Source organism: Thamnophis sirtalis, unplaced genomic scaffold (assembly GCF_051295495.1).
Source record: "Thamnophis sirtalis isolate CommonGarterSnake01/CBP01778 unplaced genomic scaffold, rThaSir2_p1.2 scaffold_14, whole genome shotgun sequence".
NCBI lineage: Eukaryota > Metazoa > Chordata > Lepidosauria > Squamata > Natricidae > Thamnophis > Thamnophis sirtalis.
In genome coordinates, this window is record NW_028261394.1 from 22,208,558 (window position 1) to 22,227,859 (window position 19,302).

The 19,302-nt window shown below is 50.4% G+C and overlaps 1 protein-coding gene across 2 annotated transcripts in view; it reads right to left on the minus strand.

Moving 5' to 3' along the window:
* NHERF2 (NHERF family PDZ scaffold protein 2) overlaps positions 1 to 16,459 on the minus strand; it is an 83,119-nt gene extending 66,660 nt beyond the window's left edge. Inside the window, exons 1-2 of one of the 2 annotated variants that reach the window (XM_014067650.2) lie at positions 16,022 to 16,459; positions 9,699 to 9,956 (exon numbers count right to left, since the gene is read on the minus strand). In XM_014067650.2, the coding sequence (XP_013923125.1) occupies positions 9,699 to 9,956; positions 16,022 to 16,237 (474 nt within the window). In that variant the 5' untranslated portion in view covers positions 16,238 to 16,459. The remainder of the gene's footprint in view (positions 1 to 9,698; positions 9,957 to 16,021) is intronic. The other variant, XM_014067649.2, reaches the window with a different exon arrangement.
* Positions 16,460 to 19,302: the final 2,843 nt, after the last annotated feature.

Genomic DNA, 19,302 nt, shown 5'->3' on the forward strand with positions numbered 1-19,302 from the left:
TCAAGGAGAACCAAGATGGAGGCGTGGCCTCCATCCCTGGCTCTCCAGAGATCATCGGTCAATGCGACCAAAGCGGTTTCTGTGCTGTAACCAGGTCTGAAGCCGGACTGGAAGGGGTCCAGGTAGTCGGCTTCCTCCAAGGACCGCTGGAGCTGGTAGGCCACCACCTTCTCAACAACCTTCCCAATAAAGGGGAGGTTGGGGACTGGACGATAGTTGTTAAGTACGGCTGGATCCAAAGATGGTTTCTTCAGGAGGGGTCTCACCACCGCCGTTTTAAGTGCGGCGGGGAAGTGCCCCTCCCGAAGCGAGGCGGTAATAACCGCTTGGATCCAGCCCCGTGTCACCTCCCTGCTGTTAGCAACCAGCCAGGAGGGACACGGTCCAGTACACAGGTGGAGGCACTCACAGCCCTCATGGCCTTGTCCACATCCCCGGGGGTAACATCCTGAAACTCAACCCAGCGATGGTCTACCAAATCATCCTCTCGTGTCTCGGCTGGCTCTGCAAAGGTGGAGTCCAAATCCGACCGAAACCGAGCAACTTTGTCCGCCAAGAACTGGGCATAGTCTTCAGCTCTACCCTGCAAGGGGTCCCCCATATCCCTCTTATTTAATATTGTATTTTTATATGCAGTATTTATTTATATACAGTATACAGTATTGTTTTAATACTGTATCAATACAGTATTAAGAGCCTTTGATGCAGCATTCATTATTCCACCCTCCTCAGCCTGGACCTTTGGTCCTGCCAGTTGGAACATCTGGAGCAGCAATTTTACTCTCTGTAACTGAAGAACTGCCATCATCTGAAGGCATCTGATGCAAGAGTGCTACAGAAGCCAAAGACAACTGGGCAGGAATGATGCTTGAAGAAATCCACGTGGGAACACCGTTGGCAGAACAATTCGGACCCCTCTTGCTTAAATGGAGTTGCTGTGAATCCGTCCATCCTGATAATCTTCACATGGCCAGAACCAGCTTGCAAAAGAGCCTAACAAAGCGGAGGTTGCTTTAAATGTGTCAATTTAAATGTGTAAGCAGGTAAGACAGGAAGCCAACAGAGATTCCTGGGGAGGCAGAAGGGACAGAATAACAGAGTTGGAATGGACCTTGGAGGTTTCTTGTCCAAACCTTGCTCAAGCAGGACACCCAGAGGTGGGTTCCTACTGGTTCACACCAGTTTGGTAGAATTCGGTAGGAATTTTGAAAAAATGCATGCACACCGAATGGGCAGTAATGCCGGCAGAAACCCACTCCTGAAGAGACAGTATATGATTCCAGATAAATGACTGTCTGGTCTCTTAAAAACCTCCAGTGATGAAGCACCCACAACTTCTGAAGAAAAACCATTTCACTGATTAATTGTTCTCAATGTCAGGAAATTTCTCTTTAGTTCTAGTTGGATCTTTCTTTGTTAAGCTTCCATTTATTACTTCCTGTCCTGTCCCAAGGTGCTTTGGAGAATAAGTTGACCCACTCTTCTTTGTGGCGGCCCCTCAAGTACTGGAGGACTGCTATCATATCTCCGCAAGTCCTTCTCTTCATTAGAATAGACATTCCTAGTTTCTCAATTGTTCATCATGAGGGTTAGCCTCCAGTCCCCTAATCATCTTTGTTGGTCTTCTCTGCACTCTTTCTAGGGTCTCAACATCTTTTTTATAATGTGAACTGGCTCCAAATGTGTCACCAGTGCAGTAGATGGGGTACTATACTGAACAATGGAAGATTTCCCCCAAAGCCAAGGAGTAAGAGCATGCAGCATATGGCGGGGCTTACAGGTTTGCAAACCCTTTTGAATCTTCAATATTCTTGCATCAATCCATGATGACCTCTAGCTTTGTTTGAAAGTACAGTATAAAACTCAAGCCAGAGAAGATCCATGTGCCGCCTGCCCTGGTTAACTGATCTCAGATGTTCTTTTAGGGAAGAAAAACGCATGGAGAATCAATTGCCTGACTTCAGCTCCTGCTCTCATGACCTTCTCCAAGACAGACCTAAGCAATGGGCTGCCTGGATACAATGGGGCCAAGAGACAGCTACTGATGCCTATCAAGCTCATAGTCCTGGTTTTGTAATCCAACAAGAATAAAAGCCTTGGGTTCCCTTGGTAAGGGGGCTCCCCTCTCCTGGAAAATAGCCAGAGAGAATCAGGAAGAGGACTCGAACAATCTTCAAACTGCCTTGGAATTTGCTATTCACTTGGGAGCTTTTAAAACTCACCAAGTGCATCAGAAAACTAGTCTGATCTTTTCTGAGGACTTTCCATCTCTGAAGCTCCCTGGTCAGAAACGGATCCCTTTACCTATCTATGCTCATTGTATGGGCCTTATGGGCTGCTTCTCACAAACACAATGCTGAGTGGTACACAATTCCAGTTCCAAAGCACCTCGCTGAGAGGGCGATGGAGCTCCACCAAGCAGTTAATGGTGTTAAAACACCCTCAGAGGAATGTGAAATCCACAGCCGAGAGTGGTTCAAATGCTCTCCACGGAAGCCACAAGTAAATGATTGGGCGACTCCAGCCAGGATTAGAAAAGTCAATACCCCAGAAGGGAAGAGCCCGTTTGGTCTACAGGCATTTCATATTCTTAGGAGTCCCTGAAAGAGAGAGGAAAGTTCTCCTCTTAAGACCCAGAATAAAAGAAGCTACATTGGAAAAACAAAACTCTTTCCAGATTATATTCCAGCACACATTATATAAGCAGCGAGCAGGGAAGTTGCATGGCTGTTAAAGGGGGGGGTGTCCCCATAAACACCACACCACAACTCCATATGAGGAGCTACTACAGTCCTATAGAACTTCCTGCCACCCACTCTGCTTCAGCACTGCAGCCTCTGTGGTTATTTTTCAATAGGTTTATAGGTTTATAGGTTTATTAGCATTTGTAGGCTGCCCTTTTCCCTGAGGGGACTCAGGGCGGCTCACACAAAACCGGGAAGGGGGAATACAAACATTAAGATGACAACATATAGTAAAATAATAGACAACATACATTCATCATTCGGGCGGGGTAACTATCCTTATCCCCAGGCCTGACGGGCGAGCCAGTTCTTCAAGGCTGTGCGGAAGGCTTGGACGGTGGAGAGGGTACGAATCTCCACGGGGAGCTCGTTCCAAAGGGTCGGGGCTACTGCTGAGAAGGCCCTCCTCCTTGTAGTTGCCAGCCGACACTGGCTGGCCGATGGAATGCGGATCAATGATGGGCAAGGGGAGACAATTCAGTCAGAAATAAACCAAGGTTTTCAATTATTCCAGGTTGAGCAATCTAAAGGATGCTGTCATTGTGTTAGAAATTCTGGGAGGGTGAAATGTCTTTTCAGACACACAACAGCTACTTTTACATTAAGCTATGATATAATAGATTGTGTAGATATTGTCACAGACATTATGGCATATTGTGTTCTGCAAACTCAGTTATGATTTATTGAATGAACCATGGTTAAACAAAGCATGGGTGAGCAGAGGTCACACTCTTCGTTTTGCCTGTCCTACTGCTGCCTCCATTTCAGTGCTATCTGATCCAAGCAACCTCCAAATGGGTAGACTTCGCCTCCCAGACTTCTCCTGCCCCGTGAACATTGCTGAGAATTCTGGGAGTTGAAGTCCACATATCTGGAAGCTGCCAAGATGGCAAATCATGCTCAAAATCATGCCCCCACCACAAAACCCCTCTTTAATAGAGCTTATGGATTTGGGCTAGAAATATTCTTTCATCCTGCCAATAACCTTCTGCCGCTCCTTGGTATCATCTCTACATCTCGCAGAAAACATGAGGCCCAGCAACATAATTGTGTGGGCTTTGCCTCCAAAGCCTCAACTCCTCCACCTTTGAAGTCTGGAGCAAAATGCCTTTGCCTGGCAAGGTCCCCGCCTGCCCTGCTGGGAATCTGCCGCTTCTTTGGTCCAGAAAACCACAGCACTTCACACTCAGGTCCCCGGGAACAAAAACAGGCCCGGAGCAGCCCATCCTGATTTAATCTCCTTCCGACCTCCTGTTCCTTTCCACATGCTTTGTGTTTCACTAAAAATACCACTGCAGAGGAAATCTCTGTTCTGGGGTGGATCCCTTCCTTCTCAGGAGGGGTTTCCTGCCAACACCCCAATTCAAAGACAAGCAGGCGACCCAAGTTCCCAGGCCAGACCGGAGAAAACAGGGGGAGGGGCAGAGAAGGATGCTCTGGAGTAACACAGAGAGCATGGAGGGCGTGCACAACCCACGGCCTGACCTTTGCAAACCATGGTTTGTTGAGCTAGCTGTACCGTTCTGATTCACACAGCATCCTAGAGCAGAACTATAGTTCACATTAGACATTAAACTCACATCAAAACAGCCACATTAAATTTCACCATGGAGGATGAGCCTAAGTAGTTTTAAAATAAGGGTTAGGACAAATGTGATGTGTAAAGCAGGACATTACATTGTTGCTTATTCTACAGACCATGGTCAAAATAATACACAGTTTAACCTGATGGTTTGCAAGTGCTAACATTATACAGACTAGATTACCATGGCTTCTTCTGTAAACTATGGTTAAAACAAAGTACAACCTGGAAGGCTATATGAAGCATCAGATGACTGGACCATCTCACTCCATTTATTTATTCAGATTCTCAACCGCTCTGCACGTCAAACCATAATTCCGTGATAAAACAAACCCCCCAAGAGGTCACCCTTCCCATCCTCAGTAAAGAGGAGCTAGGACAGCCTACCGTAATTCAAAACCCACCCATTATCATCAGGGATCCATTTAAAGGTTGGGTCAAACATATTCCAAACTGTTGAACGGGGCTGCCATACGGAAGCTTTGCCTCCTGCTCACATTCCTTACTTCTTGAGGAGGTGGGATCTTAAGCAGACCCACCTAGACATCTAAACAGTTGGGCAAGGCAACATGCTGTGCAGGGCTTTAGGATAACCAGCACCCTGAATTGAGCCAAGAAGTCTACAGATGCAATTCTACAACAGCGGCTTTCCCCAGCTAGCTAATAGCTTGCTACCTTCTGTCCTAATGAAGCTTCCAAATTACCTTCAAAGGCAGCCCTAAGTAGAATGCACGGCAATGGTCCACCTACACAGGAGTCAAGGAATGAGTTAGTGTCACCAAGACCCCCTGATCTTGATAAGGCAGGGCTGCAACTAATGCATCAAGCAAAGCCATCACCCCAATATAGATGGGAGGGCATAATGAAATAATAGCAGCATTTGTTGATGTTCTTCCAAGAACATTGAGAGATGGGTTCTGGACGGAGGCAGAGGGCATCTCCCCTCTCCCCAGAGAAGCATGAGTCACTTCTCATTCCCAGCAGCTGGCCTTATGACCGAACTAAGAGGGGCAAGAACCTAATATGAGTATTTTCTATTATTTTCCAGTATGCTTGAAAAACCATGGGGAGTCAAGCCTGATTGATCCTTGGAGAGAAGACCACCAGAAAATGCCCAGTCTGGGGGCTACCCCGGGAGTTCGAAAAAACACCTCTGCAGGCAACAGTGGGATGCCATATCTCTCTTCTTCCTCCCATGGGGCGGAATCCCTTGGCACAGAGAGAAAGGGGAAAAGACAAACAAAGATGCTCATAAACATTGTCTAGAATGTGAAAAACACAATTCTACCCACCCCCCACCAAAAAAAAGATAAATGCAAACATATGCAAATGTCTGATTCCAGAAATCAATTTTCCTCAGAAGCAAATCTGTAAGTCAACTGAAGAGGTAATTGTTTGCGCTTTAACCCCCAAAGCTTATCTGGGCAACATGCAAACAGAACTTCTCCAGGAGTGGAGAAAAGTTTGCAATGCTGAAAGGAGGCCTGGCAAAAGCATCAGAGACTTTGTTTGCAATGTCTGGGTCTTGCCTGGGCCATGAGGACCCTCAGGCTGGACCCAGCAACACTGGCAAAGTCTTTGGGGAGGCAAAGCTCCTTCAAATATGCTTTTCATTTTTAAAAAGGGACGTTCTTTGCAGCCTCCCGCAAACCAGACGAGGGCGACACCCAAGTGCCCCTTTTGTATGCCAGTCATTGTCTTCCTCAGCTGACACAAGGCAAACAATGCAGCACTGTTTCTACTGGACTGAGAAGAGGATCGCAAGGTGCCAGGCGGTCAGAGGTCCCAGCGAGGTGAGGCTGATTCACTCAGTGCCCTGTCTCCATTCATGCATCAGCCTTAACCATTGTTCCATTCCTGGCCATGAGATAAAGCTGGATTTTAAGTGCTTTAGTGCCACCAAGCTCTTGGGCGACCCAGATTATCAGGGTAATTCTGTCCTTTTATCACCTACACTTGCATTTTAGCAGACAATCTGAGGCAGGCAGCAAAAATTCAGCCTACCACCAGCTGGTAGCAAAGAGTTTGTATCTTCTCGGTCTTTTGGCATCTGCTGCTTGTCCATATTTTTGCAGCCCTAACCTGATAACCAAAACGCAATGTCTGATTCAGTTAATTTCAGAATCCCTTCCAGTCCATTTTTTGCAGAAAATTACTTGATTACATCTGCTTCTCTCAAATGCACAAGTTCCCTAACAAATAAAAGTGCTTGGACAGCAACATTTAGCTCTGCAGTGCATCTGAACCTCAGTTGCCTGAAAGTTGCATCTAAGGACAATGAGGAAAATATGGGGCAGCTTGCGCAAAGTAAGGGCCATCAGCTGATACAATGTCCGCTTAACGGAGGCTCTACCATCTGCCATAAACGTTGGACCAGCCTTTACCAAAGGCTTTGCCAGCATGATCGTCCCGGCTGTCTGAACTTGACCCTCTTGAGCACAGCAGGGTGGAAGGTGCACCAAAGCTTAAAATGTCAAAGATAAACTTGGAAGCAGGTGGACAGTTCCTACGAAGCTCTGAAATGACAGCATGCCTTCCTTCCATCTGTTCATTTGCCCCCCTCCCATTACTAGCAAACATAGAAGGACGTGACAATCTGATACCCTAATGCGCTTTGCACCGCTTCATACAGGTGACAGAAGTGAGCTGCCATACAACTGCAAAGCCAGTAATGAGGTTTGACCACAACTGTATCAAGAGCATCATTTTGCAACAGCTGTTAGTTCAGAGATGCATATTTCCTCCTCCACTCCTGGGACATTCTTTTCTCCAGTTTGTTTGGAGTTCAGCAATTCGAGATTTGAGCCCCCCCTCCTCCTCCAGAAAAAAGTGCAACCTCCTTCTGGAGCTCAAAATCTTACTGGATCTCCCCACCCCCACCCTGGTGCTGCATTCCCAGCAGATGTCATTGAAGTTTCCTAAAGCTCACCCGGCAGTGTCCGTTCTCTGCTATTCCACTTTGTTTTCCTAAGGGAGAAGCCAACCAAGAGCGGAAAGGAATCTGCAGAGGAGTCGATCATGCTGACATTCTCAGTACCCGTTTTAATCAAAGTTCCTGGTTCGGGAATCCCTGTGCTACAGCAATGAACCTAAAAGGCGTTTACCCATCCAGGCTGCATTAACAGGGAGACAGACAAGCTGTCCCAAACATTTGCATAAAATATAGAGCTACGGCTCAATCGCTCTGCTAATTTGTTATTTTGCAGTGTTAAAGGGGGAAAAAATCTTCAGGAAACTATCCACCAGGTTCATCCAAATGGAAATGAAATTGAGCACATCGTTTCAGCAAGCAAGATCAAACAGTGCAAAATTAGCATTCCAAACATTTGTAGACTAATGCTATTAAATGAATAGATATTGTCACCACTTAACATCAATACTTACAATGACTTACAACCAGTTGTTTAAAGACAGTTCAAAGTAAAAGTGATTTACAACCTGTTGTCAAAATTACAACTGTCACACAACCTTCATGGTCAGGTGATCAAATTTGGGAGCTTGGCAACTGGTTCACCTTTACCGCTGGCTGCAGTGTCTTGCGGTCGCATGATGGGTATTTGTAACCTTTCCAGTCTGTTTCCACCCAGCAACATCAACTGGGGAAGCTAGATTCACTTAGCAACTGCAAGATTCACTTAATAACCATGTGATTTGCTTAACAACCACTGAAAAAACTGTCATAAAATCCAGTTTTGTTATGTGATGACTCATTTAACAACCATATTACTTAGGGACCAAAGTCCAAGTCCCAATTGTGGTCATAAGTTGAGTAACTGACTTTAGAGGTGGTGCAGTGGTTAGACTGCAGGCCACTTCAGCTGACTGCTATCTGCAGTTCGGCGGTTCAAATCTCACTGGCTCAAGGTTGACTCAACCTTCCATCCTTCCGAGGTGGGTGAAATGAGGACCCAGACTGTGGGGGCGATATGCTGACTCTGTAAACCGCTTAGAGAGGGCTGAAAGCCCTATGAAGCGGTATATAAGTCTAACTGCTATTGCTATTGCTAAACAATCTCCAAAGCTGAATCTTATGAATGCCTGGATGGGAGATCCTGCAAAACCCCAGGGCTCCAGGCTAGACATAGGAATGGGGAATAGCTCCCTGGGAAGGGCAGTAGGAAAGCACTTCCGTACTGCTTCCAAAGCCTGGACACGGATACCCCCAAGAAGTCACCAGGTACCCAGCAAGAGTCCTGGAAGTCTTCTCTTGATATCGGTCTGGCTCTTTGGAGAAGGGCAGGGGGAGAAGGCTCAGCTGCCTGGTATCCAAGCAGAGCTATGATCCCTCCCAGAACTTGCCTCAGCAGCCACGGGCAGGGCCAGTCGAGCAGCAGAATCAGCCACTGTGGACCTAGCTGTGCTTCTGTCATAACGTGGGCATGCATTGACTTCCTCTGCATAACAGCTTCTCCTCCCTGTTGCCACTGGCATTCTCTTGCCCTCTGCCCTCCTGAACCCCTACGCAGAACGGCTTCCCTGCTGGGCTCAAAACCTTCCACTCCACCTGCTCTCCATGGCAATTGCCCACACAGAACTCCTTTGCCCCTTGGCCTCCCCAATCATCCTCCGGCTCTTGTTCTCTGCACAAGGGGGAGAAATTGAGGTAAGGGAGGGGAACGGTTGGAATTCACCCTGGAAAGCAAAACAAACTGACTCTGCATCGGTTGAGGTCCTATTCAAAATGCCGTTGGGTTTACTAAACCCATCAACAGAGTTTGCACATTGTAAAAAAAGCAATCACAGAAACTCACTCCTAATTATGAAACGAAGGTCCAGAAATGTTTGAAAAAAACAGATAATATTAGGCAAAACTGCCAGCAATCTTTGTTATGTTTGGAGAAATCAGCTGGCATGTCATTTGAAATGGAAACTTTAAAAAAAAAAGATTTCTCAAATTCAACAAAGCAAATCTGATACATTCACAAAATTGACTATCTCAGAAAAACTGAATTTGACAGATTTGGAGAAATGAGAAATTGATATTTAGACCTTTCACCACTGCTAGGTTCCTCCAATGTCCGATGGCCCAACAAGGAAAGGCCAGCCCAGCAACATGCAGGTTCAATGCTCGGAAAGTGGCTGCAGCCCAAATATTGATCTGGGGGAGAGACAAGGCGCCTTGCAAGGAATGGCATAAAGAACCTTGGACTACCCTGAGGCTAGGCCAGGCTAAGGAGTGCCCCGCCCAGCCTCTGGGGTCTCTCCGCCAGATGCACATGGTAGCATCCAAGATGGAGAAGACAGGCCTCTTCTGAGGATCTTCAAGGCCCTGGGGCCTCGCCTGCACTCTCGGTAAGCTCTGCAGACGGTGACAGAGGAAGCCTTTCCCGCTGCACTTCCCCTCCATCTCCGGAACAGCCAGCCAGCCTTACCTTCTTCCCACTCTCCGAACCTAAACTGTGCTTGTGCCTTTTCAGGCTCCTGCTGCTCAGCTCGGCCAGAGCCTTCCAGGAGTCTCCATTACTGGAATGGGGCCCCTTGACTGGCAGTGCTTCAGGGTTTGCCACCATGATCGGCCGACCGGCCTCCTCGGAGCAGGTCAGACGGAGACTCCGGAAATGCTCATCAGTCTCTTTGTCCACCACCAGCAACTGGGTCTCGGCTTCAATTGCTTTGATGCGCTGCACAACCTGAGGAAGGACAGATGGGCAAGGGGAGAAGAAGAAAGCATCAGAAAGACCCCCCCAAAAGAACAGGAATTTGCTAAATAGGAAAAAAAAAATCTCCTGAGTGGCATTTATAGGAGCAGAAATACAGTCCCTTTCATTCCAAAGGCGGGGCAGCAACTGTGGCGGTTTGTTCCTTTGGCTGGGAAAGTGGTCAAGGGGAGCTTCTCAGGGAGGTCAGTCTGGCCCTGGATGTCGAAGAGGAAGGGAGACGCTTGAGGTTGGTTAAATCAATTGCAGTTCTTGGATTCAGATGTTGCTCTAAATCTGCGGTTCTCAGTTACCCCTTGACTAGGGCCAGGAAGATCTTCCAACTGGCAAAAGCTTCCCCAAGGTACAAAGAGAGGACTCCATCAAGCAGCTGGCTCTTTTCCTGGGGTTCAGGCCTTCAGGTGCCACTCCACAAAAGTGTTTTCTTTTCCTGGAAGACATTTTGCTCCCCATCCAAGAAGCTTCTCCAGTTCAGTTCCAGGGGAAAGGTCTAGCCCTACAGGCATGGGGCAACCCCATCCATTCTATCTGTGGCCCCACCTGCTGCAGGGAAAACATTCAGGGACAGTCCCCCCCATCCACAGCCTGTCTCACACAACTCAGCATTTGGGGAGGATGCAGTCCGCGTGAACCAGCCTCCCAACAGAGCCATTTCTGCCTTGAAGACAAAGCCACACAGATGAGGAATCTGGGCGGGCTGCTCTGCCTGAAAAGGGGCCGGTGGGAAGCAGCCCCATCAATGCTACCTGCCAGTGCTGCCATCTGTAGCTCCACATCCGAAAACCATCTGCTGCCTTCAGTTGCATTTGCAGATGCCTTTAATACACCTAGGAATGGTTCAAACCTTTGCACCACATTCCCACAAGCTGCAGAGAGTCTGGAAAGTGCTCCCCCCCCCCTGCCTCAGCACATTGCAAGCAGGCCCTACCTGAAGGGAGGCCCACCCCTTCCCTCTGCCGCTTAGAGACTCCCTTAGGTGGAGGTGAATTGTTTTTTAAGCAGGTGCTGAGTAACCCATTCAGCATTTCAAGCAGCGAGTTGAGCATAAAACATTTGAGTGAGCATGGGGAGCAGCCTGTCCCAGGCAGAATCCGCCTCTGAATCTGGAGTGTGTTTCAGGACTCATTGTGGCCAGAAGCAAGAATCTATAGACAGTGATGACATTGTGGCCAGCTGCTGAATCTATAGACAGTGATGACTTACAGCAGCTTTGGATCGTCATTAATATTACATGGAGAAAACCATTTGCTTTGATTAAAGGGAAGGAGCAACCACCAGGAGTTCTTTGCACAGCTTCATCTGGTGTACCAGTTGCACTTTTTCTAGATCAGGCTGACAGGTCTTTCTCCTGACAATCACTCATGCTGTGTGGCCATCTCACGACTTGACTATTGCCATATGCTCTTTGAGAACCTGCCCTTGAAGACCACTCAGAAGCTTCAACTGGCCTAGAAGGCAGTGATGGGCATGCTCCGATATGCTACCCTCCACAGCTGCCCTCCACAGCATCTGCCCAGCCCACTCAGGAACCGTGCAGGGTCAGTATGCTCCAGGTTCCTTCAATCAGGCAATGCTGCCTATTGAGACCCCTCCTCTGGGGCAATGCCCACCCTCTGGGACAGGCAGACCTGAATAACCCACTCCCTGCAGGTGTTTGGAAGCAGCCTGAGGCTTGGAGACATGGCCTCTTCACCTGGGTCCTTTAAGAGGCTTTTAATCCAGAAAATAGTGGCTTTCTTTTGTTTCCACCCAGTTTGTTCTCCTGTCATTTCGTTCCTCCTTTTTGTTTCCTGCCGTTTACCTTGCTTTCCAAGGGAGAAAAACATTTTGATGAAATTCCCTGAGTGGAGCAAGACATTTCTGCTCCCCCCTCCATCGCCTAATGTCAAGGTGGTTATGTGGACGCCCTTCCCTTCCCTGCATGAAGCCCTCCCTAGGGCTCTGAAGCTTCCCCTTCCTCCAGTCCCACACCTGGCACAAGGGGGCTTTTTTAGTGGCAACTAAATGCTGATGTTTGGAAAAAAGATCCCACTCAACTTCTGAACTTTGATGGAGAAATTCTAAAGTTGAACAAGCTGGCCGGGAAGAACCTGGAAAAGCTCCTTGGTGACCATCCTCACTGCTTTCCTGCAGAACCTCCAGAAATGGAGCCTCTACTTCAAGATGCCCACTTAGGAAGCACCCCAATTCTCCGTAAGAGCCTCCGTCTTATTATCAGTAGGTGTTGCACTGACTCAGATCCACAAGGAATTGTGGATTAGAATCTGCACATTTTGAAATCGGGATTTGAAGAAATGGTTCAGGGACAGATCCTCCAACCATAGTTGGTTGCACTTCACTTCTTAATAAGCATGCCTGGAATTGCCCTGAAGACAAGGAAAGAGCCTTGTGGTTTGGAGTCCAAAATGTCAACTGAAAAGACAGACACAAACACACATGCCCAGAAAGAAACATGCGAAACATGCAAAACATTTGAGCTGAAAGCTGACTGATTAGTGCTGTGAGGAAATGTTCATTTAGCAGTATCAAAGGAGGAGATCGTGGCTCTATGATTGCACGATTCAAGGAGCGATGCTAGCCCAAGAAGTCTCACAGCCAGAACAGAGGTTGGTGGGGATTCTGGAGCTTGTAGTCCTAATGCATCTGTGGGACAGTGTGACACACGTTGGGTACAAGAACATCCATATAGCTCAATTGGCCTACCGAGATTTACTCAGGCACAACTGCTGAGGTCCACCTGGCACATTAAGCAGGAAATCAGGGTACGCAAATTATAGTTGCCAGGCTTTACAATGCAATTATACAAAACAGAGACACCTCTTACTTCTCTAATACAGAGATATCACACCCAGCAATATTATCATGCAAATGCAGCCATTCAGTCCTTGAATCCCCCCTACATCCAATGCAACAATGTAAGTCACAACAGCGTTTGCATAATGACATGGGAGGAAAGGGACCTTGGGGGTCTTCTAGTCCTACCCCCCTCCTCAAGGCAGAAGCCTTATATTCCTGATAAATCAAATGATTTATTTCCGCACCCCTCTCTCTTCACACACCTATGTCTTGGAATGCATCTCTTATTCTCCCCGGTGTGATAATTCTGCTGCAGGATCCATTGGTTGTGTTTTCAAAGTCCCAAACCCAGATTAAGAAAGCCAAATGGAATCCAGTTTCCACAATACACTGACTGACAAGCTTCTCAAAGGCATTTTAGCTTCATCTGGGGTGTCTTCAAAGCAACAGCTGCCCAGTGAGAACAGAACGATCTCTAAATATTGTGGTGTTCCAACCTGCACATCAGTCTTCAGCACTAGCCCATAAGAACATGCTTTAGCCACCTGCTTATACATTGACAGCTAGGAAAAAGAAAGGAGGCTTCCCCACCTGGTCACCCAAGTGTGGCTGTTGTTCACTCCAAGGTAGACAAGTCCCTCCAACTGTGTGGCTGTTAGCAGAAGGCAGCTCCTTCTGCCCCCCCCCCCCTGCTTATCAGCAGGCACCCCGGAGGCATCCTTTTCTGAGGAACAACCAGGAAGTCTTGATTCCTCTCCTGTTTGGCCGGTGGGCATGACCACAGGTCTGGCACTGCCCTCTCAGGTACATTCAATGGGAGGGAGAAACAGATGGGAACGTGAAGCAGTCCACCCCAGTTGACCTGTCCTTGCCCAAATAAAAGGCCTGAAAAATTTCCAGGGCGGATTTCAACATGCTGGATTCTCCCCATTGGGCTGATCTCCAACCTCAGCCACTCAGCAAACAAGTTTCGGTTAAGCAGAGGTTGCGGAAAGGAGTTTGCAGGGATGCCAGAGGCGCTGCCAAAAGGCAAGAAGAAAGCCTGGAGCCAAGGAAAGCAGAGCGAGGGAGGTGAGACGGTGAGAAGCGATCCAGAGGCCCACCACAGCTCTCCTGGGGAGTGACCACCTGAAACACAGTTAGTGCCCCCTTGCTGGAAAGAGCTGCACTATGGACTTAGGCAGGGCAAGCTGGCTCTCTGCAGCCTCCGGGCCAAAAAGCAGAATATCATTCAGACACAATCCTCCTCCACGCAGACAAGGCCGGCAGCCGCCGCTGTCTTTTGCCTCCTTCCTTCCACCTGCCCATTTCTCCCTTGTTTGGCCGGCTTCCAGCCCAGGCCTCCTGCTCATGAGAACTTCATTAACCTCACCCCTTTCATTATAAAAGCACCTTCTTGGTCCCCTTGGTGCCCTGCAGCGGGGAGCTCGGCTCCCTGTGATTCTGCCTCAAAGGAGGAGGGGAAAGGACCTTCCTCTCAGCCCAGCCTGCCTGGCAGGGAAAAAGTTAGAAACGCCATGACAGAAGAAGCAACGGCAGGACTTGACTAAGTCATGATAAAGGTTGAAGCTGCACAGCCCTGCTCCTCATTCAGGACACTGGTTGGATGAATGGATGGATGGATGCATTTGGCCCTCCGGTCTTATCATTGCTCGCCTGACTGAAACATCTCAATTACAACCAAAGAGCTGCTATGGGATGCCTTATTTTGGGATATTATTATATTATTATGGGATAGCTTATTTATTCTCCATTTTTGAGGCCAAACGGCAGGAACCTCAGCCTCAGACACCCCCGTTTTCCCTCTGAACCCAACAGAGCCAGGCCATTGCTGGTGCAGCAGCCAAATGCTGCTCTTCGCAGAGCCCCAAATGAGACCCCTCCCTGCCTGCCCTTTGAAACCAGCTTGGGGCTGAGCCGTGAGCCCCCTCCCCCAGCAGATGCAGAAAATGAGACTCTGCTCCCCCCACCAACACTCTCACAAGGAAAGACACACAAGCGTGGCAGATCTAAGATGTCCATCAAGCAAAGGAGGTTTTACCCTCTCTGGAGGGGTGGCAAGGAAGCCTCCACGGAGGTCTCTCCTCATTTTAATCTTATTAGACCAGCCAAACTCTCCAATGAGCTCCCATGAGAGTATGGTCGCTCTCCCCAGTCGGGGATCAGCGCTTTCTCTTTATTCTGGGCCCAACACCCAACACCCTCCAGCCTGCGAATCCTCTCCGTTTTCTCCAGCCTTTGGATGGCCCACTTGAGTGCAGTCCTGCAAGCACAAGGCTTGCCTTGTTTACACAGCAGGGGAAGGGAGGACTCAGTTTACAGAGTAAACTTTCCTGCTGCAAGTCCTCTGAAGCAGCTGGAAGGGAAGGGGCTCCCTCACTTCTCCAGGCTTCAATATTGAAAGCAAGCCATGAACGAGCTGTTTCTCCCCCCCCCCCAAGTTGCTGCAGGGTCTCTAGCAACCAAAAACCCCCTGCACCAAAGCGAGCAGAAGAAAAGGGGAGAACCGTCCAGCAGGCTGACATGTTGTTTCTTCCTTCCCTGCACATGGGTAGTTTCCAAGTAAATCCTCCTTAAACCACAGCTGTACATACACTGCCAAGTTTTCTGAGCTCCATCACTGCAACAGCCACTGGGACCCTGGCACCTCTAGGGATGTTGGGACCGATTTTCCAGAATTCCCAGCCAGGCTAGTCCCGGTGAGAATTCTGGGAAGGTGCCAGTTGGGCGGGGACCACTCCAAAACCACCTGCCACCTCAGGCTTAACCTGGCATCCACCTCGAGGCTCCTCCCAGAAGCAGCCCCTCTGCCCTGATTTAAAGGTGGAAACAGTCCAGATGTGCAATAGGAAGATGGCCTTTGTGGAGGGGGGGAGGCTCTAGTTCGGCTCCCGAGCTCCCCACCAGGCAGGTCCCTGGCTTGCCTGTCCTGATAACCCAGGGAGGAGCCCGGCAAGACCCTTATCTGGCGGGCCAGCCGGCCAGGCCATGCGGGCATCTTCCCCGCCCCAAGTCCTCCAGAGACCCCTTCCGTCGGGGGCCAAACTGTCCCGAAGGGCGGCTGATTCGGGGCGGGTCTGGGGGCGTTTGGGTACGGGTGTGGGGGAAGGCCCGGGAGACTCAGGGCTGAGGGAACTCGGAGCCCCTCATGCCGCCTACGCCGCCGCGCTTTTAAGGGCTCCGGCTTTTCCAGGTAGACTGCGCCGCCCGGGGAGGCTCGTCTGCCCGGCCGGCGGACCCACCTGGTGGTGCGTCTCTTTCTCCACGTTGACGCCGTTGACTTCGAGCAGGCGGTCCCCGGCGCGCAGCCCCGCTGCCTCGGCCGGCGAGCCAGGCTCGACCTTGCGGATGAACTGGCCGCTTTTGCCCTTCTCGCCGTGCAGGTGGAAGCCGTAGCCCTGCTCGCCGCGGAGCATCTGGCAGAGGCGCGGTTGGCGGCGGGGCGCGCCCTGCTCCATGGCCGGCCGCCGCTCCTGGCTCCGCTCCGCTTCCGACGGCCCGGCCGGACGAGCAGCAGCAACCAGCCAGCCAGCGGGGCGGCGCTCGGCGCGGGGGCGTCTCCGGGCCGCCCCGGCCGCCCCCGCCCCGCGCTCCGCAACGGCGCCCCCAGCGCCCGCAGGCGGCCAGCAGCCAGGGCGGCCCGCACCTCCCCGGCTCCGGCGGGGCTGCGCGACCCTCTCCCCGCCCCCTGCGCCAGATCCCTCCCGCCGCCCGGCCAGGCGGGGAGCGGAGGCGGGCCGGGCCGCGGAGGCGGGCCGGGCCGCGGAGGCGGGCCGGGCCGCGGCAGAGCGTCTCTGGGCGCGTGCAGAGCGCGGAACGACGGCCGAGCGAGCGAGCGCGGGCAGGGGCGGAACTCCGGTCCGGGTCCTCCCGCCAGGGACCGGCTGGGAGGAAAAGGGAGTTGCGGCGGCCGAACTCCGCGGCGCATCCTCCGTGCAGTTGGGAGCGGAGCCCGAGCCACCTCCTGCTCTTTCGGGGAAGTCCGGATGGCGAGGAGGCGGACGGGGCCTCGGTCCTGTCGGGGACTGGAAGGTGCCGGGACACTTCCGCGGGACGGCCGCGTCTCCCAGCCTCCTCTCCAGAGCGGCTAGGTTCTTGCGCAGACCCAGCAATGCCGGCTTGCTCAACAAACCGTGGTTAAGCAAAGCGGGACTTGAAAGAGTTCAGGAAAGAGGCTCCTTAGTTTGACCCGCCCTCGTGGCTGGGGCACAGCCTGATGGGCCTCGGAGCCGCCATTCCGGGGCAGCTGAGGAAGTTCAAGCAGCTGCTGTGCTTTCAAAACCCACCCCCGTTGCCCCCCCTCCCCAGTCGGGGCTACCTGCAGGAAATGTGCTTTTGTCCATTAAGAGAAGAGAACCGCCTCCAAAGGCACGCTTGGGCAGAGGCCCCGCCGTTAGCGGGAGCTGCTTTGATGCCAGCAAAATACCCTGAGACGCTTTTCAAGGCTGAGTCCGCCCCCGCCCCGGTTTTATGCTGCTGTTCTTTGCCACACAGAGCAGAGCAGCCAAAAAAAAAAAGGGGGGGGGTGTTCAGGCTCATTGTGGAGCAGCCTATTCGAAGCTAATTGGGCGTGGGCTCCTCGGTGCTCTCTTGTGGCTTTCAGGCCGCCTCCTGGTCTCATTCATGCATCCAACTTAACTAAATGTCGCAGGGGGCTTTGGATGGCTGGGAACAGCCAGGACCCAGATTGGGAGCTGCTCCCTTGTAGCAGCTGAAAGAGGAGAGATCAGAGGCTGGCGGCTTTGCTGCTATTTTCATGCTCTGAAAGCAAGCAGGTCTTTAAAATAATACTGTGCCCAAAATCTGCATTGCGGTTTCGTTTGTTTTGCCCCTACAGATGTGGCATAGGAGGAGATGCCATAGCCTTTATCTTCAATTCCTCTTAGTGGGCTTTTCAACCTACTTTCCTTGGTTGGGGATGATGGAGGGTGAGAGAGGATGGAGCCAAAGGCCGAACCGGATTATCCACCTGCAAACAGCTGAGCTGTTCAATCACTTAATACGTTCCAAAGCATCCTCAGATTTTCAATTACATTTTCTTCTTGGTCAAAATAAATTTGAAAAGCAAATTCTCTTTCATCAGGCTGATTAAAAACTGGCAGAAAAATAGGAGCATTTTTCTGCATGATACTAACAGTGAGATCAGGTTGCCAAGTTCAAAGGAGGTCTCTGGGTCTCTGCTCCCCAGTCAGGCACATTAATCACTCATGTGTGCTAGTGGCATCTCCTGCCTGGGCCTCCCTTTGGGCTAGCCCGGTGGTGCCAGGGGTTGACTGCCGCCTTTCTCACAAAACCAGGCGGGCTTTCCTTCTTTCCCTGGAAGCAAAAGTCGGGCTGAGCCAAGCCAAGGTTATCAGCTGCCCTGAGCTGTGTATCCAGGTCTTTCCCACCCAGGGCAGGCAGCCGGTGGCAAGACGGAAATTTCCAAGCCAGCTTCTTAGAGGAAAGCTGGGTTAATCTTTTCCCACGACTGCTGGGAAATTCTGTGGCAACCAGTTGCTGCCAGATTCCAATACCTGGTCTGTGTTCCTGCTGGCAGCAGAATGTAAATGGATATTTACCTTGTCCCCCCCGCCCCTCCTCCTCCTCCTCATGGTGACATCATTATCCAAAAATACATGGCTGAAATCGTGTAAGTAGCCATGACAAGGACAGCATTCATTCACCTTGGACACGCCCAGTCCCTCATGAGCAGAGAGACGGACCCAGACAGGCATTCAGCCTCCTCAGATCTTGATCGTGCCTTGGGCTTCTGATGCTCCAAGCTGGCAGTGCCAAGGAGATGCTTCTGGGTGGCTGGCAAAAAGTGAGGGCAGCTATGATTGGGCTGATGCAGCTCCTCTCTGGCTGCATCAGCTGGAAGATGACAGAAGATGCATCATTAAAACTGGTCCAACTGGCCCTCAGGCTTGCTCCTTCCAAATTCTACTTGGGATGGAGAGAGAGAGGAAAAGAGATAGATAGACAGACTGGCTGGCTGGCTGACTTGTTGAAATTGAAATTGGTGGGAAAGGAGATCACTGAGCATTCAGAGCATGGACTCAAGTACAGAGATGTGGGATCAGCTCAGCAGGGATACCCACTGTGTGAATTGGGGGCTGTATTTTTTTACTGCATTTATAGCTCAACTAAAGATTTAAGGCAATATATGTGGGGATCTATTACAACCCCAAAGCAGCCCCATAAGATAGCAGGAGTTAAGAGAGCATAACTGACCCAAAGTTAGCCAGAGAGCCATAAACTATCATATTTTTCAGAGTATAAGACGCATCGGAGTATAAGACCCACCAAGGTTTTGAAGAGGCAAATTTTAAAAAAAGTTTTTGTACTCTGCAAACTTCCCAAAATCAGCCCATTTTTTAAAAAAAGGCATGCATAGCCTTTAAGAGGCTTATAGAGTGCTCCTGGGGGCTGAGGGGGCGAAAAGGAGCAAAAAAACCCGGCCTGTTTTTCACTCATTTCTGCCCTCCCCAGCCCCCAGGAGCACTGGCAGCCTAAAGGCTATGCATGGCCATTTTTGCAA